Source organism: Lepidochelys kempii, chromosome 28 (assembly GCF_965140285.1).
Source record: "Lepidochelys kempii isolate rLepKem1 chromosome 28, rLepKem1.hap1, whole genome shotgun sequence".
Lineage (NCBI taxonomy): Eukaryota > Metazoa > Chordata > Testudines > Cheloniidae > Lepidochelys > Lepidochelys kempii.
Window position 1 is genome coordinate 6,895,142 of NC_136407.1, and position 22,513 is coordinate 6,917,654.

At 53.7% G+C, this 22,513-nt stretch overlaps 1 protein-coding gene across 1 annotated transcript in view; it reads right to left on the reverse strand.

Moving 5' to 3' along the window:
- The window catches only part of LOC140904263 (uncharacterized), a 60,926-nt gene extending 38,951 nt beyond the window's left edge, over positions 1-21,975 (reverse strand). Inside the window, 5 exon segments of the mRNA XM_078850821.1 lie at positions 5,526-5,782; positions 11,513-12,064; positions 12,067-12,639; positions 12,976-13,089; positions 21,855-21,975. Coding sequence (XP_078706947.1) covers positions 5,526-5,782; positions 11,513-12,064; positions 12,067-12,639; positions 12,976-13,089; positions 21,855-21,888 — 1,530 coding nt within the window. The 5' untranslated portion in view covers positions 21,889-21,975.
- Positions 21,976-22,513: the final 538 nt, after the last annotated feature.

The window sequence follows — 22,513 nt, forward strand, 5'->3', positions numbered from 1 at the left end:
GCGTCAAGGGCGGTGGTGAGCCCATGCCTTCCGTTTGACGCATTCCCCTCTCTCAGCACCCAGCCCCACAAGGTGGAGGCAGAGGGCTGACTAACAGGGGCCGAGCCAGGGGGACAATGAGGGGAAGAGATACCTCCCGCTGTGGTGGGCCCTCTCCCATGCCCGGCAGCAGCCCTGCTGTCCTCTCCTCCAGGGGCCCCACCAGACTGTGTCCGACGGAGGTGGGGCCCACCCACCTGTCTGGGCACCACAGGGGGTTACCCCCAGTCTCTCCGGACATGCCCGTCACCTGGCAGAGGTAGCACCGGGCCTCCTCCGAAGAGTAAAGCACCTGGCAATGGGCCCCCTGGGGGGACCCCAGAAAGGACCCCTCTAGCGCCTCCAGCAGGTGGACCTGGACCTGCCAGCGGAAGGACAGGGCGTGACAGAGGGCGGGGTCCTTACAGCCCAGGGGGAGGGGGCTGATGAGAGAAAGGGGTTTCCGCAGGGTGGAGAGGAAGAGCAGTAGGGCAGCATTGGGAAGGAAGGGTGGGACAGAGGTAAAAACCACCCGCACCCCGAGTCTTCCAGGAGCTCAAGGGGAACATACCTCCCCCCCAGCTGGCCCTTCTCCACAGCTGTGGTGACGGCCCCCAAGAGGTACAGGGAGGCCAGTCGAGGCAGGGCGGGGGAAGCGCGATCACCGGTGCAGCGTGGGGATACCTGCTCCTCCGGCTGCACTGGGAAGGGGCGGGACTACAGTATCAATGGGGGGGAGCAGTGAACGGGGGGGGGGGGGGCAATGTAATAAATAATAAAGGGGCGCAAGTGCTCCCGGAGGAACATGGCGCAGGCAGCCAGGGGGCTGAGCGAGGGGGAGCAATGGAGGGGAAGGGGAAGGGGAAGGGAGCAGACTGAAGACAGGTGCGTGTGCAGAACTCAATCTGTGCCGGCCGCTGCAGTCCGGCCAGGTGCTGACCAGGGTGAAGGAAGCAGCCGTGTCGAGGGGCGCAGAGCCGGCCCAGAGGGTAGGTGGGGGTGGGGATGGGGGGCGGCAGACGGGCTAGGGGGAGGGCTCCAGGTCCCCACCCCACAAGAGCAGTAGCTACCACCACCATAGGAGCAAACCCCCTGCAGAGTGTCCTGCAAACCCTCCTTTTCCTCCGGCTCCAAAGCAGCAGCCAGCCAGGAGAGACCCCAGGGATGGTGGTGGGGTCCTCGCTTCCCTCCGGAGGGCAGGCCGGCAGGGCTCCCCACACAGCAGCAGCAGCCAGGGAGACCTCCAGCCAGCAGGACGACTGGCCAGCCACTGCAGTGGGGCGGAGCAGAGGGGCTCCCTCTGACCCAGAAGTGGAGAAGCAGTACCAGAAGTTTAAAAGGCGGCACATCCTGGTTGCTCCAGGCCGCCGGCTTTGCTGCCAAGCCAAGAGACACCCTGCTCCCGGAGGAACCTGGGGAGCTGCCGGGACTGCCACTGGCTGCCAACCCCGGGCAGACAGGGCAGCCGCTGTTCCAGGTACACCCCAGGGGAGGGGAGGAAGTGGCCCAGGGGCAGCCGACCCCAGTCTGGCGGTACTGCAGCCTGAACTGCGGTCAGCATATTGCGGCTGGACGCCCTGCTGACCCAGCGGCAGACCACTCCACCACTGTTAGGCCCTGGGCTGGGACCAGGTGGAGTCGGGTAGGCCCCGGGCCCCCCACTGCTGGGGCAGCAGCCTGCCCACTGTAGGCCAGTGTTCACCTACTGCCTGCCAAAGCTCGGGTGCTAGACAGCTCACCGCTCTGCCCTGCCTTAGGGTTGGGGCCTTGGACCAATGGTGCCCACCCTGCCTGAGGCCTGGCCCCTAAACCGCTGTCTGCTCTGCCCCTGCCTAAGGGCCCAGAGCCGACAGACTCCTGGGTGGCCCTGCTCCTGCCTGAGGATCAGAACCCATGTACTGACTGGGGTTCTTGCCTGTTAGGGAGGTCGGGACACTGACACCTGGACTGTTAATTCCCCTGAGTCTAGGCAGTGATCCCGAGGACGTGGTGAGGACTCCCTCCGACCCAGACGGAGAGGGACGATTCCACCACCACTGCAGTCTGTTCCTAGAATCTAGGCCACTCATTAAACAAATCCCAGCAGGTTTGTCACACCCCGTCCTCCTCCCTTCCTCCACCCTGTGTATTTCCTGCCCCGCTCCAACCTCCAAACCAGACGGGGCAAAGCTTCCCACCTCCTGTGTACTTACTGTCCCTCTCCCTCCTGCAGGAGCCCACCAGCAACCCCCCGATAATCCCTACCTGAGCTGGCTCCTCTGCAGCCATTTCTCTCCCCTGTCCCATGGGAGGACGGGATCAGCCGGAGGGAAACGTGGGCGTCATTCTGCAGCCTGGCCGGGCGAGAAGGGCCGTTGTGCAGGTTTAGGAACGGGCTTTAGTTCATTTCACATCACGCTTCCCCCAGGCCCTTTCCCTGCAGACAGACAGCCTAGATTCTGCCATGCTGGGAAAATGCTTGTTCTCTGTATTACAGTGTAGACCTGGCCCCTCCTGCCAGGCTAAGCCCACAGAGACATTTTTAAGCCCCCCCAGTAACAAAGTGTCTGAACAGAATGCTAGAAAAGAGCAGAAAGAAAGGAGTCACTTTGGGGGAGTGCCTCTGACACTGATCCCCGAGCAGGGGCACACCGCAGCAGGAGGAATGTGGAGTCAGGAACTGGCTTTTGCTCTCTCTGATCCTCACCTTGTCCACAGCAAAGTGATTCTGCCCAGGGATGCTGCAATACGTGTGACTGGGCAGATCAGAGATCTCTACCCACTCATTTCTCCACTGCCCCTTTCAGTCACATTCTTCTTTCCCCTTCTATCTCCTTTCCCATGTCCCCTCTCCCTGCCCCTGTGGCTCGGAAAGTCCCATCCCTGGGATGTTTACTCTCCCATGGCTGGATTTTTTCCTGGAAATGGCTAATGGGAGGAGAAATGAGGAGAAGCTATTTGGCGTGAAAGTGACTCTGCCTAATCCCCAGCACTTTCCCTGCGGGTCGCACACTTTTCTGGAGTCTCTGGCTAAAAGTTTACTATTAGCAGAGACTAGGGCTGCCCCCAGGGGCTAGTACCAGCTGGAGAAAGTCAATTCCCAGCTCCCTCTCGGGCACACACAAAAACAAAAACCTGGTCTCCCAGATCACAATGGAGGCTGCAGCCTCTGACCCAGGAAGCTGAATCCTAATATCCAGGAGAGAGAGTTTGAGCAGCCTTCCCTCTTTTAGCAACAACCAGAGCTCTGTGGTAAGAGCAGCAAATTAAACCACCTCCCCAGAGGGACAGTTGTTCATGTCACTCCTTGTCTTTCCTTGCAGTGACTCCGGATTAACACTGGTCTCAATGACACCAGAAGCACAGTTCAGAAAGGATGAGGCCAGAATCCCCTTCAACATATCACTAGGTGCAAGTGCTAATCCCCTTCCCTCCTCCCTCACCCCTAAGATGTAGGACAAGGACTCGGGGTAAGAATTTTCCCTACAGAACCTGAAGTTCCTGCAGTTTTCCAGAGGGAAGAGAAGAAAAAAATCTGTTGGTGGTTTCACCTCACCGTGTTTGATAAGTGGATAGAAAGTTACCACCCTCCTCGCCCCGCTGGCCAGTCGCCCAAAGAGGGATTTGGTGGGTATTAAATATGTGGCTGGTCTCGTTCATCGGCAAACCTTTTAACAGAGATAACGGGGGGGACAAACGAGTCTCAACGGAGAGGGGGAAGACGATCACTGGGCAGCTTAACCCCCTGCGATCTCCAGGACGGAGAAGGACTCAGGCCCACGGGTCCCCTCCAAGGAAGGAGACGCTGCTGGGGTTTAGAGACCTGGGGAAGAGCCCCGAACCCGAGAGGATTTTTCACTGATGTTGGATGATGACCTGGAACGAGGCCAAAGCTGGGAGGCGAGACCCGCGGTCAGACAAGGCCGGGGAACCGGTGGGATTTCTGAGGGGAGGTCAAGTCTGAGCGCGTGTCCCTGCAATGATGGACTCGGGGGAAAGGGGCGACGCTGGCAGAGATCGGATGCCCCCGGTGACGAGCTGGGGGGGCAGGGGAAACGCAGAGGCGTGGCTGGTGTGTTATCATGCCAAGAGCGGAGGGGATTTCATGGGGGGGGCGGAAGGGGGAGGCGCGGGAGGCAGTTTGAAGGGATTTTTTGGGACTGGACAGTGACGTCTCCCCCCCATTCACAGGGGCTGCAGGGAGCCCAGGGGGGCAGTGTGAAGGGGGGGCGGGAAGATCCCTGGCCCAGGGAAGGGGGCAGCCAGCGGGGGAGGGACGGGTGACGGGGCGGGGGGTCTGGGGGCCGCCAGCGGGGGAGGGGCGGGGGGGGCGGGGGGCTCTGGGGGCCGCCAGCGGGGGGGAGGGGCGGGTGACGGGGCGGGGGGGCCTGGGGGCCGCCAGCGGGGGGGAGGGGCGGGTGACGGGGCGGGGGGGGTCCGGGGGCCGCCAGCGGGGGGGAGGGGCGGGTGACGGGGCGGGGGGGGTCCGGGGGCCGCCAGCGGGGGGGAGGGGCGGGTGACGGGGCGGGGGGGGTCCGGGGGCCGCCAGCGGGGGGGAGGGGCGGGTGACGGGGCGGGGGGGGTCCGGGGGCCGCCAGCGGGGGGGAGGGGCGGGTGACGGGGCGGGGGGGGTCCGGGGGCCGCCAGCGGGGGAGGGGCGGGGGGGCGGGGGGCTCTGGGGGCCGCCAGCGGGGGAGGGGCGGGTGACGGGGCGGGGGGGGTCGGGGGCCGCCAGCGGGGGGGAGGGGCGGGTGACGGGGCGGGGGGGGGTCCGGGGGCCGCCAGCGGGGGAGGGGGCGGGGGGCTCTGGGGGCCGCCAGCGGGGGAGGGGCGGGTGACGGGGCGGGGGGGGTGGTCTGGGGGCTGCCAGCGGGGGAGGGGCGGGTGACGGGCGGGGGGGGGTCTGGGGGCCGCCAGCGGGGGAGGGGCGGGGGGGGGTGGTCCGGGGGCCGCCAGCGGGGGGGAGGGGCGGGTGACGGGGCGGGGGGGGTCCGGGGGCCGCCAGCGGGGGGGAGGGGCGGGTGACGGGGCGGGGGGGGGGCCTGGGGGGCCGCCAGCGGGGGAGGGGCGGGTGACGGGGCGGGGGGGGTCCGGGGGCCGCCAGCGGGGGGGAGGGGCGGGTGACGGGGCGGGGGGGGGGTCTGGGGGCCGCCAGCGGGGGAGGGGCGGGTGACGGGGCGGGGGGGGGGGTCTGGGGGCCGCCAGCGGGGGAGGGGCGGGTGACGGGGCGGGGGGGGTCTGGGGGCCGCCAGCGGGGGAGGGGCGGGGTGACGGGGGCCGGGGGGGGGGGGGTCTGGGGGCCGCCAGCGGGGGAGGGGCGGGTGACGGGGCGGGGGGGGGGGTCTGGGGGCCGCCAGCGGGGGAGGGGCGGGTGACGGGGCGGGGGGGCTCTGGGGTCCGGCAGCGGGGCGGGGGGGGGAGGGGCACAGACAGGGACCGGATCCAATTAATCCCCCCCCCCCGGGGATTTCCTGCCGCCCAGGGACAGTTCAGCCCCCCCCGGCCCCGGCCCCGGCTCCGGCTCTTACCGGCTTCCGGGGCCTCAGCGCACCGGGCAGAACGGGCCGGGGGGGGAGGGGGCGCGGGGGCGCGGGGGCGCGCGGCACAGGCCGGAAGTGACGCACCCGGCAGAGCGCGGCGCGAGGCGGGTCCGTTAGGGCGGTTGGAGCCGCAGCGCGCCGCGCGCGGGGGGCGGAGCCGGGAGCGGCCCCGCCCCCGCTCCCCCCGCCCGTTCTGGGGGCGCTGCCTGGGCGGCGCCGGGGAGCATCCATGGGGCAGGAGGGGGCTGGGGGGAGGGAAGGAGGCTGGTGGGGGGTAAATGGGGGGCTGGGGGAGGGAAGAAGGAGGCTGGTGGGGGGGTGAGGGGGGAGGGTATGCTGGGGCAGGAATATCAGTGGGGCAGGAGGGGGGTTGGGGGGAGGGAAGAAGGAGGCTGGTGGGGGGGGTGAGGGGGAGGGACATGGTGGGGGCGGGCAGGAATATCAATGGGGCAGGAGGGGGTTGGGGGGAGGGAAGAAGGAGGCTGGTGGGGGGGTGAGGGGGAGGGACATGGTGGGGGGCAGGGCAGGAAGGGGGCTGGGGAGGGGCTCAGAGCACCCTCTGTGTGGTCCGGCTCAGGGCTTGGCCCTGGCTGGCTGAGGCTCTGGGGTTCTTGGGTGGCAGCCGGGGGGTGGGGTGGGGTCTTGGGCAGAAGAGGCGGGGGCAGGGGGCTCACCGCCCCATACCAGGGGTGCCCCTGCCGCCCCTAAGAATCCCATACAACCCTTTCAGACTTTCCGCTCTCCCTCAAATTATTGACCCGCCCTCAGATCTCAGTGTTTTGATCTTATATTATCCAATCTTTCGGTTTTGACCCGTTTTCTCCCCCGTTCTGCAGGACTGATCTGAAGTGCCGCGAGCGGCCAGGTGGGTGAGGTGACGCTGTCGCTGGACCGTGTCCGTCGGTGGAAGAGAAGCGTTGGAGCTCCACAGAGCTTCTCCTCAGGTCTGGGAAGGTTCTGAGCGGAGCCGAAGCGTGAGAAATTAACCCATGTCGCCAGACACTCTTCCAGCTGAAGTGGGCCATGACCGCCTTGCGCTCGTCGGAGAATTCGTGGATTACAGATGGTTCCAGTGAGACCTGTAACCAGCGTCTCTTTTTTTTTCTTGGTTTGGTTGTTGAGAGCCCGATTTGTGGAGTCTAGCAACGTTATGCATTTCAGCTCCCAGGCTCGTCTTTTGAAGGGGTTTTGCAGGTTTCCTTCGCGGGCTCAGCCTGAGAGGTGAGATCTTGAGTGATCACGTTGTGAGGAGGGTTCGTCCACGGGTGATGGGGTGGTTTTGTCTTCTATTATTTGTCTGTGTGAGTTCGTGGATCTCGGCAGGTGTGTTTTGTGGGGTCGCAGCAGGAGAGACATGGCGGCAGGTTTGGCAACCGTTGTGCTGGCGGAGTCTGGTGCAGCTTTGAGTTGGTGTGTCCCGGTCTGTAGGGAGTCTGGTTGGGCTGATGAGGTTGGGGGCCAGAAGAGTGGGTTGGGGAAAGATTTCTTTCAGGATGTGGAAAGAATTGGGTCTGGATTGTAATTCTTTGCTGATCCCCCACATGGGTTGTAGCGTGGAGTGGTGGCTGACCATTAGTGGGGTTGTCAATGTGTTTTTCTGTATTGAAGCAGGTTCTCTCAAGGTATGAGGGGGCCCATTCCATGATGCCCTGGCGATGGTCTGGTTGCTCAGGGAATTAGCTCTGTCAGCAGGGCGCCTTCCTCTTGTGGTGTCTCACTCTCTGTCGCTCCATCTCTATTTTAATTTTCGCTCCACTGGCTGTGGGGACCCGTATCGCTCCCGGGATGCGGCATCCTCTTCATGGCCCAGCCCTCCAGCTGTGCCTCAACTCCACTCAACTCCCTTCCAGGGGAACCGGCAGTCCTTCGCCCAGACTCTCGTGGCAGTGGTGAACTGCAGCCCCTAGCCAGTCTTTAGGCTGGCCATTTCCCTCGATGCCCAGTGGGGCAAAGGGGGGGGGCCAGGCCCACCTGCTACTCTGGGCCGCCACAGCTGGCAGCTGCTCGCTACCTCTCCTTCCCCCCGCCGCTACCTGCTTTCCCTGGGCCACTTCCCCATAACCCCAGCACCTACTCAGCCCCTGTGTTAAGGCCTCAGTCTGGGAGCCAGCCAGGCTGGAGCTCCGCTTGCTCCCCTGACCCTGTCCAGCACGGCTCTGTCCCAGGCACTTCTCTCTGTGGACGTCCAGGCCTTCTCCCTCAAGCTCCAGGGAGAGACTGAGCTCCTTGCTGCCCTGCAGCCCTTTTTATAGGGCCCAGCCTAGCCCTGATTGGCTGCTTCAAAGCCTTCCTCTGATTGCCTGGTGGCTGCTATTAACCCTTTGCCAGCCAGTGTGGGGCAGCTGCCCCATCACAGGGAGACCCCAGGAAATCCCTCCAGCCTTGCACCCCAGAAATGTACCGTCTTACACTGCTCAAGACCTTCTCTGGAACAGTGCAAGCTCATTAATTAGTTTGCTGCTTCATCAAAGGAAAATGGATATGCACCAGCCTTTGTAATCTGAGCAGATTCCTCAAAGCACTTTAGACGTACTCACTAGTCAGTGTAAAACATTAAAATAAGTTTATTAACTACACAAAGATAGATTTCCAGTGATTATAAGTGGTAGGCATAAAGGTCAGAGATACTTTTTATTTCCTTAAGGTAACTAAACACTCATTTAAAATCCTAAACTTTTAGAGTTGAATCAAACAGCCTTTCTCACCCTAATAGATGTTACCAGTAGCTCATCGCTCTTAATACATGGGCTGAATTTCCTTCTCAGCCCCGAACCAATCTCCCCAGTTCAAAGTCTTTGTCTTCCCAGTGTTCTTGTTGTCATCAACGTAGCTGGGGGAGGAGTTATGGGCAGGGTGCATGTGATGCGGCTGTAGGCTGGGAACCTATGGGGTAGTGTTCTGATGGTCTGTGGATGTGGGTCTAGGATGTGCTGGGGTTCTTTTAGGGGACAGAGGGGAGGGGACAGGGAGTGGATGGGGTGGCAGAGGTATGTGGGGTGTGAGGGGTGCTGGAGTTCTTCTGAGGGGTGCTTAGGGTGGGGGGCTCTGAATGGAACTGGGGTTCTTGTGGGGATGGGGGCTACATAGAAGGTGAGTGTGACTTGGAGTGTCGGTCGCTAAAAGCTGCGTAGTACAAACAAGGCCTAACCAAGATTTGAATCAAACAGTCTCTCACCCTAATAGATGTTACAGGCAACTCACAGTTCTCATTACTCAGACTGAACTCCCTTCCAGCCTGGGGCCAATCTCCCTACTTCAAAGTCGTTGTCCTCCAGACATTGACAGTGGGGGTGGGGGGAGGAAGGGAGAGAGGCCAAGTGATGATGTCACTGTCCCTCTTTTATACTTTCTTCCAGCTCCTAAAAAGATCCTTGCTGTGACATCGGCTAGGCTGTCCCCATTACGTATGTGCCCTCTCTAAGCAGCCTCTGGGAGAGTGGATTCTTCTTGATGGGCCATCAACGCCCGTCTGGTCAGCGACAGCTGTTCCTCTGTTGCAACCGAAAGGCTGGCTCTGGGCATTTCCCAACCTCACAACGTATTTCAGTAACACATACAGCAGTACTTCACAACTTCACATACAAAGATAGTACCTACAATTCAACAAGGTATTAAGGTTCAACAGACCAAGACTTTTAAAACGACACTTCACAAGGCATGCATTGTACAAACGTATCAAGCATATGACAGTGGTGAATATGGGGATTCCAGGGTGCTACTATCACCCCACCCCCCATGTAGACGGTGCCATATTGGCGGGAGAGCTTCTCCTGCTAATAAAGCTACCACCTCTTGGGGAGGTGGATTAACTAAACTGATGGGAGAGCTCTCTCCTTTCACCTTAGAGCTTCTTCATTAAAGCACTAGAGCAGCGCAGTTACACCGGTGCAGCTGTGCCGATGCAGCATTTGAAGGGTAGACGAGCCCCAAGACACAAAACCCCTAGAATCAGAACTCGAACATTTGTGTGTCCTGCAGAGCCAAATGAACATGTCATTCATGACCGTCGTTTCCACAGCATGCAAGTGGCAGCCAGTTTGGGATTCACAGGGAAGGAATGTCCTTGGAAGGACTCTCACTCTCTCGCTCTCTCGATTTGCCTCATGAAACTTTGGCTCCAAATGGTGAAAGATCAGTGTTCTCAAACTAAGCATGGCGTCCTTTGGGACCGTAATCCGTGACACTGAACTAGGAAGTCGTGTTGTACAAACAATGTTCCTTGGGCCATTGGTCACCTTAGCTTCCTTTGCTGGGTGAAAACCAAGAACTGGGTGTGTACTATTTCTACCCCCCCTTCTTTCTGAATCCTTGGCCATGGCTAGGGTACATTTACACGTCTCTGAAGTAGAACCCTTTATCAAACCACTCAAAATCTCAGCACTGCTAGTGTGGAACGGCTTCTCCAAACGCATCCAGGGTTTCTTTAACTTGGTGGCATGGGTCTAGGCTAGGAACTAAATACAGGTCTGGACCAAAATCTCTGTAAGTTACCAGAGGTGGAGTTTCTATTCAAAAATAGATATTTTTCTGCAGCTATTCTGTGGCTTTCATTCCCTGAGCTGCCTGGGGCTGAAGTTCTCGGGCTTCGGCTTCCACCAGGGGGGAGGGGCATGTCATGTATTAATTTTTGTTGTCAGAAGGGGGGTCACATTGCAATGAACTTTGAGAACCGCTGGCTTAAACAACTGAACTCCACTGTGATCATCTGCACTTGCTTCAGTTCGTTGCACAGTTTGGGTCTGCTGCTGTTCACCATTTCTAAGTGGAGAGTTCAAATCACTGCTGTTTCTTTGTTAGCATGTCCAGTAAATGGGAGAGTTCTCTCCTGTTGACTGAACTCCACTTGAACTTTCTCCATGTCATCATGTAGAGGTGGGAAAAAAGCAAAAATAAAGTGAGAAGTAATGACTTTAACAAATGGTCATTTATCTCAAAGTCGCCAATAAATCTGAGCTACATCCTGTCAAACTAAACTAATATCGAATTAGGTGACCAAACAGCCTTCAGGAAAGATAGACAACCACATCACAGATATATAGAACACATGAAAATGAAGGTCTCAAGTGAAATTCCAGAGCAGGTTACATCTGATGACTCAGAACTGGGACAAGAGATTCTCCTATCACATTCTCCTCTGATCCATTCAAACCTGTTTCATTCAGCACTGTTGAGTTATGTTATTTACAAAAGTTCTAGCATTCTCATAACAAGGGGAAAAAACAGCCAATCTTCCCCCAAGTGGCTTGGCCAATAGTTGGAAACTGGAATTTAAACTCCAAATGATCCCACACTGTTTGGGATCCATTTGAATCCCCCTTTCATCTCCAGTCATAGTGACTCTGATATAGGATTAAAGAAGTCAAAGCATCCTCTCCAAGAACAGACAGCTGAGAACACTGCACCACACGACACTTTGAGAGGTGGAGGGATAGAATGTGAAGAAGATAAATTCTGCGTGGCTCAAAAAGGAGGTAACCGTTCTGGAGTGATGGGGAAGGAGGGAATCTCTCTGAGTCACCCCATCGCCTTCCAGTGTCACCAAGGCTGAAATGACATTTTTTTCCCTTGCCACTGCTCCTCTTCATTTAAAATACATTTAAATATAATGAGGAAGAAAGGTCCACACAATAACTGCTCTTCAGCACAACCCAGAGCAACGTGAGAACAACTGAGAATGAAACAATCTGTATCATTCATGACCCTAACAATTACTCTGCAATAGGAGGAACAGTATAAATGTGATGCTCCTTGTTTCCTGGAAGAAGGGACACACTCCCATTACTCATGGGACAATGGAGTGGATAGCAAGGACAACCGGGTCCGCCCCAAAACAGGATGAAATGCAAACGGCAAAAATGTGCAACTCATCCGGACAAGCTGAGGGATAACAGTGCTGCAACCGGTTCAAACAGCCTTACAGGTTACTTCATGGGAATTAACAAAAGTATTAAAGAAAAAAATGGCTAGATAGCCCTAGAGGTCTTTATGGTGTTTCTCTCCCTTGCAGATTCTCTGATGATATTTAAGGGATGAGCTCTGAGTGAACCTTGTCCCACACTCACGGCATTCATAGGGTTTCTCTCCTGTGTGGATTCTTTCATGTCTAGTAAGTTCTGACAACTGAATGAAGGTCTTCTCACACTCACAGCACTCATAGGGTTTCTCCCCTGTGTGGTTTCTCTGATGCCTAATGAGGTGTGAGTGCTGAATGAAGGTTTTCCCGCACTCAGAGCATACATAAGGTCTCTCCCCCGTGTGCATTCTTTGATGTATAATGAGGTCTGAGCTCTGCGTGAAGCTTTTCCCACACTCGCAGCATTTATAGGGTTTCTCACCTGTGTGGTTTCTCTGATGCCTAATGAGGTGTGAGTGCTGAATGAAGCTTTTCCTGCACTCAAAGCATTCGTAAGGTCTCTCCCCTGTGTGGATTCTCTGATGTCTAGTAAGCTCAAAGCTCTGACTGAAGGTTTTCCCGCACTCGCAGCATACGTAGGGTCTCTCTCCCGTGTGGATTCTGTGATGTTTAAGAGGGCTGAGCTGTCCGTGAAGCTTTTTCCACATTCTCCGCATTCATAGAGCCCCTGCCCAGTGTGGACTTTGTGATGCTTAGTAAGGTGTGAGCTGTCAGTGAAGCTTTTCCCACACTCGCTGCATTCATAGGGCCTCTCCCCAGAATGGATTCTCTGGTGTGTAATAAGGCTTGAGTTGTTAGTGAAGCTTTTCCCGCACTCACAGCATTCATAGGGTCTTTCCCCTGTGTGTATTCTCTGATGTCTAATAAGGGATGAGCAGTGGGTAAAGTTTTTCCCACACTCAGTGCATGTATTTTTTCTCTTTCCCCTGAGGCTTTCCTGCTGGGCTGTGGTTTCCTTCAAGTCCTTCTGAGTTCCCCCACAGTAAATTAATTTCCCCATTTTCTCCTCTGGCTGGTTTCCCTGCTCTCTCTCTGGTCTGTGCTGAATCTCACAGGCTGTTCCCTGCTCACGACTCCTGGACACATTCCCTTTCGATCTTTGCGATAATGCTCCATGCGATTCCACTTGCTCAGCATCTTCCTGCTGAGAATTCTGCTCCTCATTCTCACTCACCATCCCAGCACCTGCTGGGACAGAGAGAGAAACCGCAAACAGGGATGGAAAAGGGAAGACCAAACCAAAATAAGTGCTGGAAAGATGTCAAATAAAAACCAGGAACTGAATTCCCGCAAAGGGAATCAATTCTGCCTTCACATCCCATCTAAATTCTCAGTGGGAAGAGAAGAAGCTACTGACAGGTGTCAGTTAGAATCTGTAGGAAGCCATGAGCTATATCTTCCCTGGGGATATGACGCTTGCTGGGGACAATCCTGAACTCAGAGAGCTCCCAAAGTCTTTGTAGGGTACACCAGAGGTCAACTTCAGGCACTTACAGATTCTGAGTAGGTTTAATGTTTCCTCACCTGTGCAGGGATCTCTCAGGATCTCCCTTTTCTCTGAACCCTGGAGGTCTGGGACCCATGGCTCTTCCCTTTCTTCCAGCTGGGAGATCACATCAGGTTTGGAAACTAGAAACCCTGCTCAGATGAAAGAAAACAAAGGAGATCAGGTGAATTCATAAGACTTTGTCATAAAGAATAGTCTAACTCCAATCCTTAGTAAACCAGTGAAATCCCAGGGCCAGCTCCGCAAGTTCTCAAAGGTGCAGAACACCCTGCTTATGAGGGATTGAACTACCTGCATATCTGCTGGGAACACACGCAGACAGACACTGTGTGACAGTCTGTACCCCTATGTTCACTCCTACAAAATTATGTATTTTGTACAAAGTATGCATTGTGAGGTATCATTTGAAAACTCATAATCCACTGAACATGATCACCCTGTTAAAATATGTGAAGTAACACTGTTTGTAAAGTTATGAGATTTTACTGTATGATGTTACTGAAAATATTACAGTTTTGTGGAACACCCAGAGACCGGTTCCTCAGAGACAGCAAGGCTATCACCTGGTCAAATAGCCACTCTCCGGCAGGGGGACAGGCCAGTCCTTGCTTACAGACAGCCCCCAAACCTGAAGCAAATACTCACCAGCAACCACACACCACACAACAAAAACACTAACCACATACACTATCAGAGGCTCATTCACCTGCACATCTACCAATGTGATATATGCCATCATGTGCCAGCAATGCCCCTCTCCCATGTACATTGGTCTAACTGGACAGTCTCTATGTAAAAGAATAAATGGACACAAATCAGACATCAAGAATTATAACATTCAAAAACCAGTCGGAGAACACTTCAATCTCTCTGGTCACTCGATTACAGACCTAAAAGTGGCAATTCTTCAACAAAAAAACTTCAAAAACAGACTCCAACAAGACACTGCTGAATTGGAATTAATTTGCAAACTGGATACAATTAACTTAGGCTTGAATAAAGACTGGGAGTGGATGGGTCAGTACACAAAGTAAAACTATTTCCCCATGTTTATCCCCTTCCCCCCCCCCCCAGTTCCTCACACATTCTTGTCAACTGCTGAAAATGGCCCACCTTGATTATCACTACAAAAGGTTTTTTTCCCCCTGCTCTCCTGCTGGTAATAGATCACCTCACCTGATCACTCTGGTTACAGTGTGTATGGTAACACCCATTGTTTCATGTTCTCTGTGTACATAAATCTTCCCACTGTGTATTTTCCACTGCATGCATCCAATGAAGTGAGCTGTAGCTCACGAAAACTTATGCTCAAATAAATTTGTTAGTCTCTAAGGTGCCACAAGTCCTCCTTTTCTTTTTGAAGATATTTACATTCCATCACAGGGATGGTTTGAAGCTCACATCCGCAACTGACAGCCTGTCACCATGATTCAAAATTGAAGATGTTTCCAGTACAAAGGATGGAATGATTAAAGGAGGTAAGAAAATCGCTTGAGACTCTCTCTCTCTCTTTTCTCTGGGCTTATGACATCAACAACTCCTGAAGAACTGAACTTGGGCAGCAGGAAAGGGTGAAGGGAGCCCTGGCGGAAAGGGCCACCAGCCTGTCTCAGCATATGGGGAAAGAAACATTTGCTTTGAATCCGTTTTAGTTTGTTAACTTAGACGTTAGCTTGTGTTTTATCTTGCATTTCTTTTGTAAACAATTCTGATTTTTATGCCTCATTACCCGTCGTCACTTAAAATCTTTTCTTTCGGTAGTTAATAAACTTGTTTTAACTAACCAGTGTGTTTGGATTAAAGTGTACGGGAAACTCCATTTGGGATAATAAGGCTTGTGTATGTCATTTTCCATTGACAAAATGACAGACTTTATAGGAGTATCCATAGTGTGTTGGATACTGCAAGAAGCACATTTCCGGGGAAAAGTCTCAGACGAGTGAATTTGCTAGTATTGTCCCCTGGAATAATTTCTGAGTGGCTGACTAATATAGTGTTTCTCAAATGTGGTCACCAGGGGTTTTTGTTACCGCCACAGCATCCTGGGTGGTGATTGGGGGAGGTAAAGCAGCAGCCTATCCCTCAGGGCTGGCAGCAGGGATTGGGCCCTGTCCCTGTTTCTGGGCATGGTGGGGCTTGGGCTTCAGCCCTGAGGTGGCAGACTCTGGTCGTGGGGATTCAGGCTCAAGCCACACAGCAGCGGGCCTCATCCCAGGCACTCCAGCTGTGGGACACCAAGATGCAGCCATGGGGCTACGGCCCCGGCATGTGGGGGGTGCCGGTTCCGGGCTCAACACCCCACATCTCCCCTGGCCCCTGCTACCTCTTCAGGGTCTGGTCCCTAGCTTCAGCTGGGCAGCGGCAGGCTCCAGCCCTGGGATCCAGCTGTGGGGCTTTGGGCTCTGGTCCTGGCCACATGGTAGTGGGTGCCAGCCTGGGCTCAAGTCCCCCTCCCCATTGCCCCTGGCGCCCACAAAGGGCTCTGGTCCCCTGCTGCAGGACTTCAGGCACCAGCCCTGGGTCCCGGCCACAGGGCTTTGGGCCCTGGCCACACGACAGTGAGTGCCAGCCCCAATCTCACCCCCATCGACCCAGCTCGCCAGGGCTGAGTAAGTCTGCTGTGAAAAGTGATATTTCTATTTTAATATCACTTTTCATAGCAGACTTAGTAGCTAGCAAGTCTAGAAAGAAAAAAAAACCACCACCACAAATACAAAAGAAACGAGAACAAAAGACAAGAACATGCAAAGCACCTTATTTGTTAAGCACCTCTCTGCTGTTAAGGTACAATAAAGAATCGAGACAACTGTACATTATTTTATTATCGAGTCTGCAAAAACCCCCTACATAAATTACAATGCTTTGGACATGCATAGGTGCCTATTTTTGTTTTTCCTAAAGCTAATTAAGTATTTTAGGGAAAATGGTCAGCGCAGCAGCCAGCAAGAGTTCGTGGCCGCACTCCAAGGCCACCAAAATCTATGTCGTGAGACCTCTCCCCCCCCGGACTAGTAGCACTCAATACTCTGCAGGTAGGAGCGAGTTACAGGCTGGAGACTGTGGGTTAACTACCCAGGAGTGCAAAAGGCACCCCACATTGGGGAACTGAGGGGACACGGCTGTTCAACAGTCCAGATTGTACCCTGGGTAATGTCACCGTGGCGCAGTGAGCAAGATCTACGCACAGCTTGTTATTTTAAGCAAGAAGCCACAGAAGCTGAGGAGAGGAAATATAAGGGGGGGGAATCTCATTTTACCCCTAGGAAAAATGATATTTGGGAGCCGAGGCATTCCCCCCACCCCAAATCATTCCTCTCCTGGTAATCTCCATCACAGACCCCCTGTGAAGGAAGAGAGCCCAAGAAGGTGTTATCAGTCTATCAGTACCCTGCTGAAAGAAACCAAGCCCCAACCGATCCATGTTAATGCAGCTAGCATTAGCTCAAAAGCCCCACAGGTGTCTGGAGTCTACCTGACACATTTTGGGAGAACTGGCTCTGCAGAGACAGATATGGAGCATATTAACGTTGTCAAAATCAACGGGCAGGCATCCATGGGATGGAAATAGGATGGTGCACAGATTTCTCTGGTTAAACAAAGGGTGGTCCTAGAGACTGACAGGTTACCTGGTCGAATGGCAGAACTCGTGTTAACAGGAGGATCTAAGATTCTTGTGCCTTTAGCTAACGTGCCCTATTAACAGCCGTAGCCACATAGAAAAAAAACGTTCCCAAGAATGGGGATATCATTGACCTCCCCCAAGGCCAGATTACTTTCTAAACCTTCCCATTCTCACGGGGGATCACAGGTGCCTGAATTCAGTATAACAGGACATGTACACTAGGGGCTGGAGTGGGAGCCTGTCTGTCACCACCCTGTGTGCCCCGAGGAGCTGGCTGGGTGACTGCTCTCCTCCGAAGGTCAGCCACACGGTTCACTCTCTCAGCCTGAGTTATAGGCTACCTACCGGGGTGGACAGAGGCTGAGTTACCCCCTCTATCCTGGGCATTCACCCCTGAGTGACTAGCAAAAGGACAGTTATGTGCTAACAACATTAAACGCCCCCCTGCTGCTGGACGGGTACAATCAACTGCTTATAAGACTGCCCAGGGCTTTTCTTCTTCCCCACAGGAGTCTCCCTTCTCATCTTCTTAAAGCATCTCTCCCTTTTCCCTTCCAGGGGCCCCCTCCAGCACACACTTCCTTATGCTCTCTAGAGTGGGCTGTGCCCTCTGCTCAGCTGCAGAACGCTGTCAGCTGACAACTGGGACAGGCTCTTCTGTTACAGGCATCACTTCTCCCTCCCGCCCCGTTTGGCTCTGAGGGCGTGTTGCCTTTTGGTGCTGTGTAGGAGTTATTCTCATCCCCTCGTGCGCACGCACACACAGATACACATTGCTTTCTACTTTAGCAGTTTCTGGGGTTTACCATTTCCTTCTGGGAAAAGCAGAATGTGAAAAATAAGAATCAGGCCAGGTGACTCCAGGAATGATGGAGCCCAAGATCCAAGGAGCCTGCAGAGAAGAGAGATTGTGGCTATTGCACATGGTGATGGGGGGGCAAGACTCTCCACGTCTCAAGATGTTTCACTACCAACCTAGGCCATTTTCACACTCTGGGGGGCAATCCGGAGCAGTGCGGAGTTGTGTCATCTGTAATCCTGGGTGAGTTTCACTGTTCTGTTGCTGGAGCTCTCTTGTCTGGATGTTCCCAGCCAGCATTCAAGGACACACTGAGTGTCTGTGTGATAAGTGACCCTGGACTAGCTTCTCTGACTCCAGCAGCTTGCTTGCGGCACCCCTGACACATTCTGGCTTCCACGGCCTTGGACACAACTGACAAGAGAACGCAACATCCCCACTCCTGAATTTTCCCAAAACCATGTGCTCTGCAATGGCTACTTTCTCCAGGACTGTTCAGAGGAATAAGGATTGGTTGTTCTTCAGAAGAGACAAATGGCCCAGCTTATCACTTTAATTGGAGATAACCATCACTTGTATTCAAAGACAGCACTGGATTAATTTACTAAACATTTAATCTAACACAAGCATTTAAAGTGAGTTCAGGTATAAACAACAGAGTTAGAAACGGTTACCAGGAAGTGGAAGTGAACAATGACCTAATAAAACTATAGTCCTGCTGCAAGGTAAGATTCTGACCACACTATTTTCCAGCAAGAGGGCAGAGCACCCCTTTGCTCAATATTTCCCCCAAAGTGCAAAGGGCTTGGTTCCTTTGTCTTCTTAAATGAAGTTCCATGGTGGTTTCTTCCCCTGCTGGTGTTTGCTAAAATAGAATTTGGTCCTCCCCTGCCATGATGCTCAGTGGTTCTCTCTGCCCCTTGTTAGTGTGATGGGTTTGTTTACTGGTTATGTAAATTGCATTCCCATTGTCTCTTAATGTACCCTGAAAGTGCCTTCAAGGTGGCAGAACCACCTGCCTTTGTCTAGAGTGGGGGAACTTCAACCCTGGCTGACAGACATGCTTTAAGAACATCATTTCCCACCTATCTGTAATCTTGCATTTCTCCTCCATACATACACCATGCAATAATATTAACGAACATTATGTCCGTAGCTTTCTGTTGATATCTTACGTGACACCTTTTTAATACAGGTGAAGACATTAGTGAGTTGGGGTACACTGAATGGGTCAGGCCAGCTGAAACTTATTATCAGATACCACAGAGCCACTTGCCCCGGGATGCTGTGAGGGTCACAGACATAACCAAGGAAGTGCACATTTGTGCCAGGCCTGCTGGGTAAGCACAGTGGATATATAGGACATTGTAGCCCCGGTCTATTCTAGGAGCAGGATAGTTGCAGAATTCCAGTCTCGGAGAGGAAAAGGCAGGAAGCCTGACACCTGTGGGTGGAGGGGGGGCACTGAGAGACACCAGGAAGGGGACAGGGTGCACCTAGTCCTCTCACTCATTACAACACCCACTCCCCTTCCACTCACTGCTCTCACCCCTCTCCACCTTCTTCGGCCCCAGGAGCACCCGCTCCTTGTGTTCTCTCCTCCCCTCCCATTGCCTGCAGCCTTCCTCACTAGAGCATCCCCCAAATTTCCCACGGCCCAGCCACTTCCCGTCTCACCTTCCCTCTGCCCCAAGTCATCTTTGCTTCCGACTCCCAAGAGCTCCTGTTCCCTCCCTCCCATTGCTAGTTCCCCCATTTCCTGGAGCAAACACTACCCAGCCCCCACCTCCCCTTTACTCGCACCCCCCCCCCAACTCCTTGACATCCTGATCCAACTCCTTCCCATTTCTTCCAGCCCTCCATTGCATCGCAACTCCCTACAGAACCTACCCCATGATACATCTCCTTTCCCCTGCCCCAGACGTCCCAGCTCACAGGAACTCTTCACCCCAAACCTACCCCCCACCAGCCTACCACCACCTGGACACTCCCCTGCTCGCCAACAGCCTCCCTCCCACTGCCTGGACCCTCTGAATTACAGTTATTTATTATTTTTATTACTGTAATGCTCATATCCCCAGCCATTGACCAGATCCCACTGTGCTGGAAATTCTACAGACACAGAACCCTTAAAGGGACTAAGATTAAGACAGGAGACAGATGGGGGAGGTGTTACAGTTTGTATGCTGAGCCAAATGCTAATGAAGAGATTGTGAAATTAGAAAATTTACACACAAAACAAACAGGATCCTGAGAGTTTAGATAATGGCATGTTGGGGGTACATTTGGATGTACGGGGTACACCCTGCAGCTTCCACCATGGAAACAAACCAACAGTATGATTTGTCGCAAGAAAGATAATGGAGGAAATAATTAAGCAAGCAATACGCAAACCCCTAGAAGATAATAAGGTGATAGGTAACAGTCAGCATGGATTTGTCAAGAACAAACCGTGTCAAACCAACCTGATAGCTTTCTTTGACAGGGTAACAAGCTTTGTGAATAGGGGGTAAGCAATAAATGTGGTATATCTTGACATTGGTAAGACTTTTGATACTGTCTCCCATGACCTTCTCATAAACAAACTAGGGAAATTTCAACCTAGAGGGAGCTACTGTAAAATGGGTGTGAAACTGGTTGGAAAACTGTTCCCAGAGAGTAATTATTAGTGGTTCACAGTCAAGCTGGAAGGGCATATTGAGTGGGATCCCAAAGGTCCAGTTCTGTACAGTATCTTCATCAGTGATTTAGATAATGGCATAGAGAGTACACTTCTAAAAGATAATGGCATAGAGAGTACACTTCTAAAGTTTGTGGACAATACCACGCTGGGAGGGGTTGCAAGTGCTTTGGAGAATAGGATTAAAATTCAAAATGACCTGGACAAACTGGAAAAATGGTATTAAATAAATAGGATGAAATTCAATACGGTCAAATGCAAAGTACTTCTCTTAGGAAGGAAAAATCAACTGCACACATAAAAATGGGAAAGGACTGCCTAGGAAGGAGCACTGCAGAAAAAGATCTGGGGTTCATAGTGGATCACGAACTAAACATGATTGAACAGTGTTGCAAAAAAAGCAAACATAATTCTGGAACGTATTAGCTCTTCTGCTCTACCCTGCACTGATTAGGCCTGAACTGGAGTATTATGTCTAGTTCTGGGTGCCATATTTCAGGAAAGATGAGGACAAATTGTACAAAGTCCAGTAAAGTGTGTTTTGCTTCCCCGTTGAGAATATTTTCAAGTGCTGTAAAATCCACATGCAGGCTCTGACATGGTCTGCTCTTTACAGTTTTGCCAGGATAGCTCTGCTCTATAGGGGCCCCTCTCCCCCTGAACCAACATAGCTATGTTGGCAAAAGACACAGTTCTAGTGGCAAAATGTCCACTAAAAAAATGTAGCAAACTAAATGCCCAGAAACTACTTTACTGCAGAGCTACGGTTGCCCAGTGCTGCCCCCCTGCAATGCAACCTTAACTCTGCTCCCAACTGAAACCCTGCAGCTGGTAAGAGCCTCTGCGAATGGTTCTGCCAGGGTGCTGCAAAGGTTAACAAACGACCACAGGACCTGGAGAATTCTCCCTCTGTTGCAGTCTTCGTGTCAAACTGGCTGCCTTTCCGGAAGATGATTTGGTCAAACACAACATATTCAGCTCAGTGCAGCAGTAACTGGATGGAGTTACACAGGAAATCAGACTACAAAGCCTAATCATCCCTTTTGGCCTTAACAAAAAAAATAAAAATCTATGACTCTAGAATAGATGTGAGGAAGGACTAAGAACATGCCGTTGTTTGTGTGGTGTTCTCCAGACGGGAATCCCAGCATTTATCCACATCCCCTCCGGCTGTGTGCACTGGGTCAGGTGTAGCCGTAATCGGACGGTGGAGGGAGTACTTGGAGCAGCTTGGCAGAGCTGTGACTAGTATGCAGAGAGGTGCGTGTGACCCCTGAGGGACCGAGCCTGCCCCATTTCAGTGCTCAGTGTTGTAGGTTGTGTCAGTGAAGGTGCACAAGGGGGAGTTCCTGCCCTGAGGATTGCCAGCACCCTGGTGGGATACACGCTAGTGGTCTCCAGGGCTTAGTGAGGGGCAAGTGAAGGCAACGACTCAGAAGGAAACCTCATGGTGAGGGTAAGGGAGTGGGATCACTTTGCAAGTCGGAGCTGGTCTGGGTGGAGCAGGCTCGGTGTTTGAGAGAGGGGCAGGGGTTGGAAGCTTCTGTTCGTTATGTGGGACCCAACCCCCCGTTTTACCTGAGCAAACAGGAGAAATCTGACACCGTGCTGTAGTTCTCCTGTGCTCTGTTCCCAGGGTGTTGTGTAGCAGGGGAGGGCAGTGGGCTAGTCTGTGTGTCCCTGACATGTTGGGGTGACGCTGAGACAGGGCAGAGTAGAGGTGGCATTGTGGGGGTGACATATACCATAACTCCTCATTCCCCCTTCTAAGAACCGAGGGGACAGGAACCCTTACCCAGCGAGGTCACAGTCTCATAAGTCTCCTGCATGACGTCTCTGTAGAGGGCTCTCTGAGCGGGGTCCAGCAGAGCCCCCTCTTCCCTGGTGAAATACACAGCCACCTCCTCGAAGGTCACCGGCCCCTGAAAGAGCAAGAGTCCCACACTCAGAACCTGCTGCCCCACTCACAGCCCCACTATTCGTGGAGGAGAGGAGCCGATCAAATGGAAGCTCTGGGTGGCTCACAGTCAACAGAGTCCCATCTCCACACCACTCAGAGCATCCAGGAAACACCAGGGTGAGGGGCGAAGAGAGAGCCCCTCCTCTCTCCCAGCAGATCCATCACACACCTACTAGCCAGAGACGGATACAGGAGATGGAGCCCCTAGCAGGGTCCAGGGAGAGCTCCCTGGTAGGAAACCCAACACCCTCCTCCTTGTGAGGAGCTGGATATGAGGGAGGGGAATCTCCCCGAAATCTGACTGGTGGGTGCCCCCTTCCTATCTCACAGCAGCCGCTGGTTAGTTGGGTCAGGCTCCAGCACTGGGAGTCTGCCCAGTTTTCCAAGTTGATTGTTTCCTGTTCCATAAATTAGGGCATTTCCACCTCCAAACCTCACTGGTCTCTTCCTAGAATCTAAGCCACATATTAAAACTAGTCCTGGCAGGTTTGCCA